General features: G+C 54.7%; 2 protein-coding genes across 2 annotated transcripts; one reads left to right on the top strand and one right to left on the bottom strand.

Moving 5' to 3' along the window:
- Positions 1–906: 906 nt before the first annotated feature.
- COPE (COPI coat complex subunit epsilon) lies at positions 907–5,519 on the bottom strand. The gene is made up of 10 exons (XM_050320896.1): positions 5,382–5,519; positions 5,154–5,216; positions 4,760–4,860; positions 3,735–3,887; positions 3,375–3,428; positions 3,173–3,254; positions 2,598–2,753; positions 2,142–2,210; positions 1,647–1,721; positions 907–1,204 (listed from the first exon to the last, which is right to left on the bottom strand). Exons 1-10 carry the CDS (start codon positions 5,496–5,498, stop codon positions 1,157–1,159), a joined length of 918 nt encoding a protein of 305 aa, XP_050176853.1. The 5' UTR covers positions 5,499–5,519; the 3' UTR covers positions 907–1,156.
- Positions 5,520–5,786: 267 nt separating this feature from the next.
- On the top strand, positions 5,787–12,001 carry DDX49 (DEAD-box helicase 49). Its single transcript, XM_050320881.1, has 13 exons — positions 5,787–5,917; positions 6,087–6,210; positions 6,296–6,381; positions 7,504–7,625; positions 7,710–7,897; positions 8,302–8,442; positions 8,656–8,731; positions 8,851–8,927; positions 9,397–9,494; positions 9,816–9,890; positions 10,372–10,460; positions 10,711–10,782; positions 11,054–12,001. Exons 1-13 carry the CDS (start codon positions 5,803–5,805, stop codon positions 11,228–11,230), a joined length of 1,440 nt encoding a protein of 479 aa, XP_050176838.1. The 5' UTR covers positions 5,787–5,802; the 3' UTR covers positions 11,231–12,001.
- Positions 12,002–15,660: the final 3,659 nt, after the last annotated feature.

Below are 15,660 nucleotides of genomic sequence, written 5' to 3'. Positions count from 1 at the left end.
CATTGCTCCGGGGCAGCAGTGGGAAAACACAAACTGGTTCCCCCACCCGGGGTCCCACCGTGTCCCGTCCTCCCCCTCCGGCTCCTGCTCTGCCACTCGCTTTTATTGTTTACATTTTTAAGTCAATTTATCACGGCCCATCAAGTGGGGACGGGCTGCCCTGAGCACACAAGCCCCTTTCAGGTCTCCCTCAGACAGCTCCACAAAGGGAACATTCATTCCCCGGGCCGGGCTGTGAATAAACCCCTGACTGAAAGGAGCTGCAGAGCCAAGGGAGGGGACAAAGGGCCCTTTGAGGGCCAGCACGGCCAGGGGAGCACCAAGAAAGCGCCCGTGGGACACACATTGACAGTGCAAACCCCCCCTCCTCCCCCTCCCCAAACGATAATTCCCAGGATGATCCCAAATATTCCAGGGCAGGAGGGCCCAGCCGAGGATTCCACGGGGCCATCCGGGCACAGAGGGCACTGGGTGGGACACGAAGGCCACAATCCCAGGGTTGTATCCCAGGACACCACCAGGACACTTCCAGCAGGGGCTGGTGACAAGGGCAGTGCCCCACGTGCTCCAGGAGGGATGCCCTGGCTCCAGGACACACATGCCGGCTCCAGGACACGCCCGAGGCTCAGGCTGAGCCTATTACAGCAGGATTAGTTTTATTTTGGGACTTTTCCCCCTTCCTCACCAGCAGTAACAGCCCTACAGGCCAGGGATCCTTCTCCCAGGGGGTGCTGAAGTCACAGGAGTGGTGGTCAGATGGACTGAGGGAAGATCCATAACTCGGGATTGATCCAGGTGCTGAGTGCAGATGATTAAAACTGACCCTTCACACTCTCCCACCTTCAAACAGGGCTCGGTCCTGCAGTGGAATCACCTGAATTCCAGAAATCAGGGGGGGCACAAAGCTCCAGGAAAAGCTTTATTAGGAATATTTAAGGTACAAGGGTTGCACCCTCTTGATCTGCACCGGGGTTAACCCCGAGTTCAGGGCCCAGGGTGGGCTCTGAGCCCCCAAATTTGGGTGCTGGACACAGGTACAGCCCCACCCCTGCTGGGCCACCAGGCTGATCTGCAGGGGGGATTTCCCACGTTCCAGAGGGGCATTTTTTGTGTTCCAGGGAACAGGAACCCCCAGGAAAGGCCCAGCCTGGGCCCCTCAGGCGCTGGGTGCGTACTGCAGGGCCAGCCGGTCAAAGTCGTTCTCCTGCAAAAGAAAGGAAACTTTAAATAAATCCAAACTTCTGTTAATTCAGAGTTTATCACATTCCCAGGGAAGAGAACAGCTCCCTAAGTCTAGAGGAATTCTAAGGAATGAGATCACCTGCCCCAGGTTTTTTTTTCAGTTTGCTTCCTTTTCCCTTCCCCTCTCCCCAAAATTCTATTTTATCTCTTGCATTTCCTCTATTTAATATCTGATGGCAACAAATTTCCACCTGGATTTAATAACCTGTTCCTCAGAGCTTTTGTGCCGTCCTCAGGTACCTCCCACCCGGCTCGTGCTTCCCAAAAATCTCTCCCAAGGGCTGGAAAACTGAACTCCAGAGTGACAGGGCAGGAACCCCTCAGTCCACAACCCACCTGCCCCATCACAGCTCAAGCTGAGGCCAAATAAATTCGACTTTATATCATTAATTTCTACTCTGTACCTTTGCCTGGTACTCCTTGATGAAGGGGTGGTTTTTGTGAGCATCTTTCAGCTGGGACAGGTAACGATTCGTGACCTGGGGTGGGGGAGGAAAGCAAAGTTTAAACCTTCAAAAAAAAGGGGAGGAAAAGCCCAAAGTGCAACAAATCAACCCCTCAAAGGGTTTGGTTCACAGCTAAAAACCCCCTTTTCTCAGTGTCCCCCACGTCAGCAGCCCCAGTGGAAACCAGTAAGACCTTTTAAAACCAGTAAAGACCTTAAAGGTCATCTAATTCCAAGCCCTTCCACAGGGCAGGGACATTTTCCAGGTGGCTCCAAGCCCTGTCCAGCCTGGCCCACGTGCACTGGATTTCCACCAACACCTCCTGAGAGGTGTGAGCTCCCCACCCCCAGAACTATCCCCCTTTTTCACTGCCCAGGCCCTGCTGGGAACGCACAGAACTCCCAAAGTTCTTGGATCCAGCCATCCAAGAACACACTCCCAATCCAGCCTCACCTCCGGAGCCTTTCCCAGGTGCTGCGAGAGCACCACGAGGTTCAGGAGGGTCTCAGGGTGGCCACTGTCCTGCAAGCAACGACAGCCACGGATTCCTGGGATTGACAGCAGCAACCAGGCCTGCAGGAACCGGCCCTGCCCAACCCCCTGACCTTCAAGGTCCTTCCCAACCCAAACCATGCTGGGATTCCAACCCCAAACCATCCCTGGATTCCAACCCCAAACCATCCCTGGATTCCAACCCCAAACCATCCCTGGATTCCAACCCCAAACCATCCCAGGATTCCAACCCCAAACCATCCCAGGATTCCAACCCCAAACCATCCCGGGGTTCCACCACCAGCCCCACCCTCAGCGACACCAACCCACACACTGGGATTTCCATGGATTTTCCCGGGGAAAGCCCTCGCTGTTCTCCCCAGCACCCCCCTGGGAGGTGGGAAAAGCAGGCAGCACCTTGTCCAGAGCCTCCTGGAGAACTCCCTCGGCATCATCCCACTTCCCCTGGGCCATGTAGCAGGCGGCCTGCCCGTTCAGCAGCAGCAGGGTGGGCGAACACTTGTCTGCCATCTCTTGGAAAATGTAATAAGCATCTTGCAGCTTCTCCCCACCCTGCAAAGGGAGGACACAAAACACCCCCAAGGCTGCCAAGAAGCCCCTAAAACCTCGAGGCGCCAGGGGACAGAGTTAATACCCAAGGTCATGAAGGGGAACAGCGGAGCACCAAGTGCTCCCTGTGATCTCCTGCCCCACAGCACAGCAGCCAGGGCAGATCACAGAAATGCAGGAATATTAAATATTAAGAACCACTTAAATGATCAAATGAGCCAGGCTTGCCTCCTGTGAGGAGGAAGAGCATCAAACCAGCTGGTGAGTTTGTGAAACCAACCCCCCCTAGAATGTTCTCTGTTAAAAACTCAAGCCTGGGTGTCCTGCTGAAAGCAGGAGGTGAGAGGAGCCCCCCCAGGAAGGGGAGCTGTGGTGGTTTCTGGGGGGGCTGTGGGGCAGGGATCCCTGTCCCAGGTACCCACCACGGCCAGGTTCACCCAGGCAGTCGCCAGCTGGGTCAGAGTCGCGTCCTCATCCTGCTCCTGCATCTTCTTCAGCTCCTTCCTGCAGGGCCAAAGCACCCCTGGTTGTGTCACTGCAGGGGCTGGATCCTCCCTCCCTCCCTCCCCTGTGTGGCCCTGCCCACACAGACACCCCCAGAGGGCAAAAGGAGACCAAACCCACCGGGCCAGGTCGAGCCTGTCGAGCTTCAGCAGGATCTGGATGGTCATGGCCATGCTGGAAGGAACAAGAGAAGGGGGATTGCCAGGGCTGGGCTCCAGCATCCTGCTGGGATCCAGCTCGGGGGACTCTGGGATGAGGCCCTGGGATGGATTTCCCGGAGAGGCCGCGGCTGCCCCAGCCCTGGGAGCGTTGCAGGCCCGGCTGCACACCCTGCTTGGTGATTTTTATGGTCCTTCCCAAGCCCAAATCGCTGAGTGATTCCCTGCCCTGAGCCTGGGAGCCTCCTCCCAGCTCCCTGCCTGCCACAGTGCCCGTCTCAGCAATCAGGGGGTCAGTCCTGGCTGCCCCACTCCCACTCACCACTCCAGGCTGTCCCCCTGGTGCAGGGCCCTCAGGGCAGCGTCGGGGTTGTGCTCGTGGACGTAGATGGAGGCTGCCATCAGCAGGAAGGTGGTGTTGGCCACGTCCACGCTCCTGGCCATCTTCTTGTCCAGCTCAGCCACGATGGCATCCCTGGGGACGGCACAGGGGGGTGAGGGAGGTAAAACAGCCCCACAGGGACGGGGCTGCCCCATCCTGGGAGTGTCCCAGGCCAGGCTGGAACAACCTGGGATAGTGGGAGGGGCGAATTCTGGGATCCTGGGGATTGTCCCTTACTGAGATTCACTGCAACAACACAGAAATCACCACAAACCCCCCCCATTCTGCAACAAACTTCCCACAGGGAAACATTCCCAGCTGGGAATTCTGGAGTTACTGTGTTATATAATCTGTTCTATATTACTATATCATATTCTTCTGTATTTTATTATACAATTTATGTAATTATATTATTACATATTGTGGTATTACATAGTATGGTATTATGTCATTACACAGCATATTATGCTGTTTTATGTTTACTGTATTATGTCATAATGTTATATTTTATATTATTTTATTATTTTCTTTTATATTTCATTATATTATAACACTATATCATAATTATTATAGTATATCACATATGTCATATTGTTATATTTTATACTGTTATATTTGGTATTACTCACCATATTATATTATATTATTTTATATTATATTATTTTATATTATATTATACTATATTATATTATATTATATTATTTTATATGTTATTAATTTATATTATATTATGGTATATTTTATTATTTTATATTTTACTTTATTATGACACTATATCACTATATTATATCATAAAATTATGCTACATTTTATCCTGTTATATTTAATACTACATATTATTTTATATCATATTTTCTTATTTAATATAACACTATCCCATATTATAATATTACATTGTGCTGTTATATGATGTTATATGATATTATACTCTATTATACTCTATTTTAGGGGCTGATCTCTCTTACCTCTGGCTCTCATTTGCCAGGTACTCTGCCAGCATCCTCACTGCCTGGAGCTCGGGGCTGGCACTGCCTTTGATCTCATCCAGGACTACTCCGTATTTCCTCTGGGAAAGGCAACAAAGCCCAGCCCGTGAGTCCCTTCTTGTTTTCCAGAAAGAATTCCCTAAACCCTCGGTCAGGACAGCAAAACCCCCCCGGGAAAGGCGGATTTCTGCTTTATATCCCCCCAAAAACCCCGCACCGTCATCCCAGCCCCCAATCCCGGGATGGAGCGACCTGGGAGAGTGGGAACATCCCTGCCCATGGAGGGGGTGGGACCGGATGATCCTCACGGTCCTTCCCACCCAAAACCACCCCAGGATCCCGTGACCGATCCCACATCCCGTGGATGCCTCACCTGGGCGATGTAGGCTCGGAACAGGAACACGTCCCTCTCCACCTCCTTCTCGGGGCTGGACGGCTGCAAACGGGAACGTCTGAGGGGACTGTCCACGCACAGCCCCCCGGAGAGCCCCTCGCACCCCCCCAGCCCCTCAGGGACCCCCGACCCCCTCCCGGGGCGAGTCGGGCCCCTTTAAGGACCCCCCCTCAAAGCACCACCCGGCCCTCGCAGGGCCCCGCCGACCTTGGCGCGCTGCGCCTCGTTGATGGCGGCCTGGAAGGCGCCGATGTAGAAGCTGTTGCGGAGGTCGAACAGCTCGTCCGCGTCCCCGCCCGGCGCCGCTCCCGTCCCGGCCGCCATCGCTCCCTCACACACGTACCCGGAAGCGCCCGCCGGGAGGAGCCCTCCGTTGCCATGGAGACAGCCAATAGGAGAGCGAGGAGCCCTCCGTTGCCATGGCGACAGCCAATAGGAGAGCGAGGATCCCGCCGTCGCCATGGCGACCGCCAATAGAAGATGTAAACGTCACCGCTGCGACGGCGAGAAAACCCGCTGAACACGGCTGTGTGGGCGGGGCCGGAGGGGAGGTGGCCAATGGGCGGCGGGAGCGGCGGTGACGCCATCGGGGCGCGCCCGGGGCGGGGCTCCCACGTGTGCCGGTGCGATGGCGGCGTTCCGGGAGCTCGGGCTCTCGCCGTGGCTGGCGGAGCAGGCGCGGCAGGTCGGGCTCACCCGGCCCACGCCCGTGCAGGCCGCCTGCATCCCCGCCGTGCTGCAGGGTGAGACCCTCCCCCCCCCGGCCCCCGGGAGCGACCTCTCGCGTCCTCTGTCCCATCCCCGGTCCCTGACGGGATCCTCCCTCCATCCCCCGGGAACGGCCCCGTCCTGCCCCGGGCATGGTCCCTGGAGCCCCCCGGTTATCGCTCACGGTCCCCGTCCCTCCCGCAGGCCGGGACTGCCTGGGCTGCGCCAAGACGGGCAGCGGGAAGACGGCGGCCTTCGTGCTGCCCGTGCTGCAGGCGCTGTCCGAGGACCCCTACGGCATCTTCTGCCTCGTGCTCACCCCCACCAGGTACCGAGGCACCCCCGCGGAGGGCTGAGCCCCCTCTGTGCCGGGGAGCGACCCCCTGAGCCTCCCCCCCTCCTTCCCTCCTCAGGGAGCTGGCGCAGCAGATCGCGGAGCAGTTCCGAGTGCTGGGGAAGCCCCTGGGCCTCAAGGACTGCGTGGTCGTGGGCGGCCTCGGTGAGTCCCGGGGGGGCTTCGCCCTCCCCCCTGACCCCCTGGGGGAGAGGGTGCGGTGGGAAAGGGGGGGATTTCATGGAGCCCTGGAATAGCCTGAGCTGGAGGGGAATGCCCACTGCCCTGGGGATCCTGGATTTTATAAATATAAATATAATACAATATAATATAATATATATAAATTACATACTATACAATATTATATATAATGTATATATTGTACACATTTTGTGTATATGAGTATATACATTGTATATAACATGTATGTAATATGTACATTATATATGCATAATAGAATATATAAAGAATGTATTATATGATAGTATATGTATAGTATAATATAGTATAATATGATAGTATAATATGTATGATATAATAGCATTTGTTGTATAATAGCATATATTATATATTAGTTTATATCTATTAATTTAGATTTATTAGTTTAATATCTATTATATGTAGCCAATATGTATAATTGTAATATATATCATAAATGTGTGTAATATAAAATATATATATGTCATATATATAATATAATGTTGTATAATGTTTTATATTATTTATATTATTTATATACATCTATACAACATATATATGCACTATGTATAATATATACAATATATTATTATATAATGTTTAATATGATGTATTATTCATGGTATTATATTTTCTATCCCTATATACAATATACCCATATATACAATATATACATATATATATGTATATATACATATATATATACACACAATATATATATATCCATATATACAATATACCCATATATGCAATATATGCCATATATTGCTGTATAATATATAGTTTTATATTACTTATATTATTATATTTATATACATCTATACAATATATATATGTACTATGTTTAGCATATACAATATATTATTATATAACGTCTAATGTGATTTATTAATTATGGTATTAGATTTTCTACCCATATATACAATATATCCATATACACTGTATGCAATATATACAATATATTGCTATATAATATATAATGCTTTATATTATTATATTTTTATATGTACATACCCATATATATATATATAAAATATACACAATTTCCATACAATTTCCATACAATTTCCAAGCACTGTTCCCCCCCAGACATGGTGGCCCAGGCCCTGGAGCTGGCCAGGAAGCCCCACGTGGTGGTGGCCACGCCGGGCCGGCTGGCGGATCATCTGCGCAGCTCCAGCACCTTCAGCCTCAGGAAGCTCCGATTCCTGGTAAGGCCCTTTCCCAGCTGGAGGGAATGTTTGTGTTTTTGGGGTGCCTGAGGACCGGCTGAGCGCTGAGGGATCCGTTCCCAGGTGCTGGACGAGGCTGACCGGCTGCTGGAGCAGGGCTGTGCCGACTTCACTGCCGACCTGGAGCTCATCCTGGAGAGCGTCCCGGCCCGGCGCCAGACCCTGCTGTTCAGTGCCACCCTCACTGCCACCCTCAGCCAGCTCCGGGGCCTGGCTGCCAACCAGCCCTTCTTCTGGGAGGCCCAGTCTGAGTGAGTCCAGGGAGCCCCCGAGGGAGCTGGGGGGGCTCAGCCTGCAGAAAAGGGGGCTCAGGGGGGACCTTCTGGCTCTGCAATCCCTGACAGGAGAGGGGAGCCAAGAGGGGTCGGGCTCTGCTCCAAGGGAGCAACAGGACAGGAGGGAATGGCCTCAAGCTGCGCCAGGGGAGGGTCAAATTGAAAATCAGGAGGGATTTCTCCATGGAAAGGGTGGCCAGGCCTTGGCAGGGCCTGCCCAGGGAGGTTTGGAGTCCCCACCCCTGGAGGTGTCTGAGGACGTGGCACTCAGTGCTCTGGGCTGGGGGACAAGGTGGGGATGGGGGTGATTGTGGAGGGCTTTTCCAGCCTCAGGGATTCTGGGATTCTGTTGGCCCTCACCTGGTGCTCCCCCCTGGCAGGGTGAGGACGGTGGAGGAGCTGGACCAGCGGTACCTGCTGGTGCCTGAGGCAGTGAAAGATGCCTACCTGGTGCACCTGATCCAGACATTCCAGGATGAGCACGAGGACTGGTCCATCATTATCTTCACTAAGACCTGCAAGTGAGCGGGGTTGCTCCTTGTGGCTGCCTTGCTGGGTCTTTACATCTGGCACAGGTTGGGCAGAGCAGCTGTGGCTGCCCCATCCCTGGGAGCATCCAGGGCCAGGTTGGAGCAGCCTGGGATGGTGGAAAGTGTCCCTGCCTGTCCCAGCTCTGTCCTGATCCCTTTCCTTGGCACATCCCGATCGTTTTTCCCTGTGTTTCTTCCTTCAAGGGACTGCCAGGTCCTGAACATGATGCTCAGGAAGTACAGCTTCCCTTCTGTAGCTCTGCATTCCATGATGAAGCAGGTGAGGGACGGGCACATCTGGGAGGTGGCTGCTTCCAGCTGCATCCCTGAGCTGGGAGACCCCAAGTCCTGCAGCTCCTGTGGATCCAAATCCCCCACACAGACCCTTCTCCCCCACAGAGGCAGCGATTTGCAGCTTTAGCCAAGTTCAAATCCAGCATCTTCAAGATTCTCATTGCCACTGACGTTGCTGCCAGGTACAGCAGGGGCTCTGTTCCCGAAGGTCACGACCACTGGGGAGTTTAGGCCGAGTTTAGCAAGAGGAGACCCTTCAATCCCCTACTCTTGGGTGGGACAGGGGTGTTCCCAGCCCCTCTGAGCCGTGGTCTGGAGCCTGTGTGGGTGTGTGAAGTAGCTCTGATGGGGGGGGTGTTTTTAGGAGGAAGGTTTCTCTGAGGCTCAGGGGGTGTTCCCTGGAATTCCTTTAACTGCTGGAGAGTTGTGTGGGGAAAGAGTTTGTCCTACAATCAGCCCATGTTCATGGAATATGGGGCTGCTGGAGGAAGCAGAGAGCAGGAATCAAAGTGCAGGCACCCCTGGGATGGTGGAAGGCGTTGGGGGGTGGAATCTTTAAGGTCCCTCCCAACCCAAACCGCTCTGGGATTTTATAATTCTGTGATACTAAAACTGTTTCCTCAACCTCTGCTCTCTTCTCCTGCGTTCCAGAGGGCTGGACATTCCTGCAGTCCAGGTTGTGATCAACCACAACACTCCAGGGCTGCCCAAAATCTACATCCACCGGGTGGGCCGGACGGCGCGCGCGGGTGAGCTGGGGGGACTCCCACTGGCATCCCTGTCACTGCCTCCAGCGAGGGGCTGGGCCCTGGGCGGGCTCAGGGGGTGTCCCAGCAGCACCACGGGGCTCTCAGGCAGCGCCAGGTCCTCTGGGATCACTGGAATCCTGCCTCAGGATTGCAGGGATGGGGCTGAGCCGCACCGAGAGCGAACGGAACCTCCGGAGCAAATAAAGACCCCTCAGAGCACCCCTCAGGCTGACTCAGGGAGGGTGGGAGGGTGGGTTTGGAACGGGTTGGGTTCATCTCTGCCTGCCAGGATTCACCTCTCCCTGTGTTTGCACCTCCCAGGCCGGAAGGGAATCGCCATCACCCTGGTGACCCAGTACGACATCCACCTGGTGCACGCCATCGAGCAGGAGATCAGTGAGTGGGGCTCTGGGCATCCTGCTGCCGGGGGGGATCACACATTTCAGCACTCAGGGCAACTTCAGCATCAAAAAGGTTTCTCTTCCCTGCCTGGCAAAGGCTCAGAAAAGAGCAGGAGCACCTGAATTGCTGATTGAGCTCCCGAGCGCGTCGGGCAGGAGGTGTTTGGGTGTTTGTCCTCCTGCTCTTTCTGGTGGAGTCCTCTCTGTGACCTCTTTGTCAAAGCAGCTTCTTCCTCCCTGCCAAGGGGGACAAAAGGAACAGGTTGCTTCAGGTTCAGGTGTCCTGTTTTTCTGGGAAGTAGAGCCAGTAAATGCAGCATCTTGTGCTGTGGGGAGTCGTAGGCAGAGGGGAGTGACCTGGCAGTGATTCCCCTGATGGTCAGAGGAGCCACTGTGGGTTTTTTTCCTAGCTGAGGATCTGCCCCTGGAGTTCTTTAACCAACTCAGTGGTGTGTAAATGTCTCCCCCTGGTTCAGAGCTGCAGCTGAAGGAGTTCTCTGTGGAGGAGCAGCAGGTGCTGGACATCCTCACCCAAGTGAACGTCACCAGGAGGGAGTGTGAAATCGTGAGTGGGAGCCCCTTTGTCCAGGGGGCTGGAGATCCTGGACAGATCCCTGCAGAAAACACTTTGGAGGGGTGTGTGGGAGGGTCGTTTTGGTTTCTCTTCCCTTGGTTTGCTCTATTATTGCACGTTCTTGCAGCAGGTAATTTTTGCTGCTGGGTGTTGAAACTGGTGCTTTTTGGCTCTCAGGCACCAAATGTCCTGGTGGGGCTGTGTCAGTCACTGAGTGCCCTGCTGTGTTCTCCCTTTGCAGGAGCTGGAGGGAATGGACTTTGATGAGAAGAAAGAAATAAATAAGAGGAAGCAGATGATCCTTGAGGGGAAGGTGAGAGAGTTGCTGCTCCAGCTTTGAGCTGGTTCAGTGTGAGAAGGGAAGGACAGTTCCTCCCTCATGCCATGGGGAGGAGGGCTCACTCCCCTTCTGGGTGCTGAGGGTTTGTTTTAAAGGGTATATTAAATATTTTGCTATTAAAAAGTGCCCTGGAGGAGGGTCTGGCTTTGGCAGCCCCTTCCAGTTGTGGGTGCCCGGGAAAGGCCGAGGGGCCGGTGCTGTCCCGGGGGGGTCACCCACTGTCCTGCCCTTTGCCACGCTGCAGGACCCAGACCTGGAGGCCAAAAGAAAGGCAGAGCTGGCCAAGATCAGGAAGAAGAACAAGGAATGCCGGGAGAAGGTGCAGCAGACCCTGGAGAGGAGGAAGCAGCTGCGGCTGAGGAGGAAGCTGCAGAAGAAGATGGAGCGGCGGAAGAAGCGGAAGGTGCCGGAGGAGCAGTGACATCCCCTGGGCTGCCCTGATCATGCTGCTGCTTTGGGAATATTGGCATCTGGCACCTTTTGATGTGGACACTGCTGACTGGAATCAGTGCTGGGGAAAATCCCCAAATCCCAGAATGGGTTGGCTTGGAAAGACCTTAAAGATCAACAAGTCCCCCTCCCCTGCCATGGGCAGGGACACCTCCCACTAGCCCAGGTTATTCCAGCCTGGCCTTAGACACTTCCAGGGATGGGGCAGCCCCAGCTTCTCTGGGAAATCCATCCCAGGGCCTCCCCACCCTCACAGGGAGGAGTTTTGTTCTCCTGCACAGTCCTGGCTGGGCCATTCCTGGCAGGCTGGATGAGCCCCCTGGGGAATTTTTTAAGCAGATCTTTTCCTTCCTCCACCAGAGGAGAGGCCAGACCTGGATTCTTGGGGACATAAAAGCTCCTCTGTCTGTCCCCCTTCATTCAGTCCCTGCTCTCTCCCTTCCCAGGGCTGTGGTTGCCACTCACACTTGTTTGGATCAACAGATTCCCCCCTGAGCCAGAGGCTAAAAATACTGTGACAAAATGAGCTCAGCCTCTTATCTGTGCCACAGTCCAGAGTTTTCCAAGAGGAAAATTCCTGGAGCACGTGTGGGGAGGTTGTGCCTGGGGGGGGCTGATCCCGGGGTTTTCTTGGAATGAGCCTGCTTTGTGCATCCAGTTTATACTCCTGGCTGTGAATTTTTTCCTGCCTTGGCTCAGGCTCTGTCTGTGGCCACTGCCCAAATAAATAATTATTGCAACACGTGGCTGGGCATTGAATTTTCGGGGGGTGAGGGGGATTGTGGGGCCTTGGGGGTGGGCAGCAGCACTTGTGTGGAGGTAAAATGGGGTTTATTTGCAGAGCTGGAGGAGGATTGAACCTGTCTGTGGGTGTTGAATCCCTCCTTTCCTGGGAGCAGCAGTTCCAGGGGTGCCTTTCCCTGATTCCAGGGAGGAAAGTTGCTGTTTCCCCAGGGAAGCTCCAACCACTCAGGTGCCTGCCGGTCTTCCAGGAGTGAAAGTGCAGCCCCGTGGTGATGGGGAGGTGGGTGTGGTGCCCTCAGGGAGGCTTGGAGGTGCCTGAAGCTGCTCCTTTGTCCTGGAGGTCAGAGCTCTGTGAGGTGCTGGTGATGCTCCTGCTGCCCAGCAGCACTTTGGGGGTGGCTGAGGAGGCAAAGGAGGCTGCTGGGCTAATTGGCAGGTGGGAAAATGCCTGAAATTCCCAGATCAGGAATTCCCTGGGCTGTGTGCAAGGGCTGGCCCATCACAACCCTCCCCTCCATCACCTCGTGCCCTGTACCTTCCCTGGCTCTGCTCTTTCCCGGGGATCTGGGGGGGTTCCCTGGCTGGGTTGCCATGGAAACTCTCCTCGATTCGGCATCTTTGCTGCATCTTCTCTCACCTGGACCCTGTGTGGGTCCTGAATCTGTGCTGGGTGTGCAGGGGGGGACAGTCCTGCACCCTCCTCATCCTCCCAAAATCTGCACCTCCTCATCCTCCCACCTGCCTCAGATGTTCCAAGGGGCTCCTGTTTTTCCACCTCCCACCTTCCCAGGCAATTCTGTCTCCACACTGATGGATCACGTGCCAAAATTGGCTGGTTTTGGGTGCACTTAAGGAAATGTTTGTCCCTGGAGCATTCTCTGCCCCTCTTGGGGAGGAGCAAACACCTCCGAGTGCTTCCCAGGAGTTTTGCAGGGAGAAGGGAGAGGCTGGGGATCCTCCTGGGTGAGAAACGCGATGTTTGAGGAATCCTCCCCTCTGGAACTCCTGCTGAGCAAGGGAACGTGGAGGTGGGGACAGGCTGGTGACATTGCAGTGCCCTCCAGGAGATGGCACCCCCTCCACTCCCAGGTGCTGGACGGGGCAGCAAAGCCCTGGATCTCCCCAGGGAATAAAAAATGCAGCTGCAGTGGGGAACTTCTGGGGCCGGGATTGGGTTTCTCTCTGCTGAGACAGCAGTGCTGGTGCCCAGCTTTGCTGCAGCTGCTCTCAGGTGTCCCCTTGCTGCCCAAATCTCCCCCCCCCCCGGTGCCCTCTGCGCTGCTCCAGCTGCCGCTTCGCCCTCGGCTGCTCTTTGCAGACACAAACTCAGCTCCTCTGAACGCCCTAAAAAGCTGCTCCAGCAGCTTTTCCCCCCGGGAATGGCGTGGCCCCCGCCGGCTTTGCCGGCAGGTGGCAGCGGGGGAGCTCCGGACACCTTTTCTCCTGGATCCCGTCCTTGTTCCCAGGGAAATGCAGGCACGGGGATATTGGGATTGGGTTTCAGAAAGCAGGGAGCGAGGGGGACAGGGCTGTCCCCAAACCCTGCTCCGCTGGCAGGATTCTCCTGCATCATTTCAGGGTCGATCCTGACCCTGCACTGCCCTCGTGTCTCCCTGGCAGCACCGGGACCGCAGGAACGGGACAGGGGGAAGAAACGCCCGGTGATGCCAGGGGGTCAGAGGTGATGCCAGGGGGTCAGAGGTGATGCCAGGGGGACAGAGGTGACTCCAGGGGGACAGAGGTGATGCCAGGGGGACAGAGGTGATTCCAGGGGGACAGAGGTGATGCCAAGGGGACAGAGGTGATGCCATGGGGACAGAGGTGATTCCAGGGGGACAGAGGTGACTCCAGGGGGACAGAGGTGATGCCAGGTGGTCAGAAGTGATGCCATGGGGACAAAGGTGATGCCAGGGGGACAGAGGTGATTCCAAGGGGTTAGAGGTGATTCCAAGGGGTCAGAGGTGATGCCATGGGGACAGAGATGACTCCAGGGGGACAGAGGTGATTCCAGAGGGACAGAGGTGATTCCAGCCTCCTTCCCCTTCCCACCTGACACCTTCCTAGACCTGCAGTGGCCTCCAAGGACATGGAATTTGATTCCCCCTCCTTGGCAGGAGATGCCAAGGTGCTCCAGGTGGGAGCTGACTGACACCCGGGTGTGGCTCCCTCATGTCCCCTGTTGCTGGAGCTGCCACATCTCCCATCTGGGGTGTTCCTGCTCTTTTCCACAAGTGCCTCACTTCCAGCACCATTGCAGCTGCTGGTTTTTGGGAGCTGAGGGAGGAGGCAGGGCTGTGTGCACACCATGACGTCCCTCTTCTCCCTCGGAGCAGGAACTGCCTCGCCACACCACGACCTGATAACCATAATAATTATCAAATTACCCCGGGACAGGGGATTTTTGGGGGGCTGTGACGTGCTCAGGAACACTCTCCCAGCCACACATTTCACTTGCCTTTCTCTGGAGCACGTGGAAATGGTGTCCCAGGGCGTGCATGTGTGTGTGTGGGGTGTCACACGCACGGCCTGTGCTCCCTGTGCTGTCAAGTGTAAACAGACCATTTCTGCACTAAAAATAACCCTCTCCTCTGAGGAAGGGAGCAGCTGATCTCTGCAGCCCAGATGCAGGAGCTCAGAAGGCTTAGGTCACCTACTTTTCATTAATGGCGTTATTTAATTACAAATTCCCCCAAGTTCCGTCCTTCGGAGGTTGGGAACAAAGTGGGGGGGCCTCGTTGCTTCGCCTCCATCTGGGGCTTGTTTCAGTGTGTTCTCATAAAGATCCAGAGCTCTAAGCCAGTCTGTTAAGTGACTTTGATGTGAGAATGTCTAACACATCCCTGGGGGGCTCCATGGTGGCTTTTTGGGAAAAGAAAAAAAAAAAAAAAATCACTCAGCGGACTCAGAGAGTCCCCAGCGTGGCCTGTGCTGAACCCTTCTCCTCCTGCCTCTCCAGGCACCTCGTAGGTGCTGCAATTAAAGTCCAACAGGGGTCCAGGGAGGGTAATTTTGTGCTTTGTGGAGGAGGAGGAATCAAAGCTGGTGAGGGGAGGCAGCTGGAGGGGGTCTGCCAGCCCTAGGTTTGCATTCCTGCTCGGCCTGCAAGGGCTGTCCTGGCATCTCCCAGCTGGCCTTTGCAGCAGGCACATCCTTTTCCCGAGATTGCAGCAGGAAAGCCCCTTTTCCTCCAGCTGAGCTGCTCAGCAGGGCCTTGCCTTGGCTCTGGATCCCCCCTGGCTGCTGCTGCTCCTCCCAGGGCTGCAGGGGGGTTTATCTGTTCATCCCACGTGGGAATCATTTCCTCCCCCCACTTTATTAATGCCCTGTCTAGGTTTTCTATCAATAATTAACACCTTAATTTGCCCAGAGAAGGAGGCCTCCCCAGGAACCTGCACTCAGGGGCATCTCCCCCCACCAGGAGCCCCTCTGGGATGGAGCTGCTGACAGGGATTGTGGCTGGGAGAGACTGAATCAAACACTGGGACTGCAGCTTTGCCAGCCAGCCCTGGCTTTTGGAGCCCGGGATTCTCCCCCTTTGGAGGCAGGAAAAGCATAACTAAGAAGGGTGAGGGGCTGGAGGGGAGGGATGTGTCAGCGCTGCCGATGGAAACCCTTTGGAAGTGCTCAGCAGGGCGGGGCAGGTGGAATTAGCGCTGC

Source organism: Myiozetetes cayanensis, unplaced genomic scaffold (genome assembly GCF_022539395.1).
Source record: "Myiozetetes cayanensis isolate MyiCay16 unplaced genomic scaffold, myiCay2020 scf26, whole genome shotgun sequence".
In the NCBI taxonomy this organism is placed as follows: Eukaryota; Metazoa; Chordata; class Aves; order Passeriformes; family Tyrannidae; genus Myiozetetes; species Myiozetetes cayanensis.
Note: the sequence above shows the minus strand (reverse complement) of the source record. Positions and strands in the feature narration are given on the sequence as shown.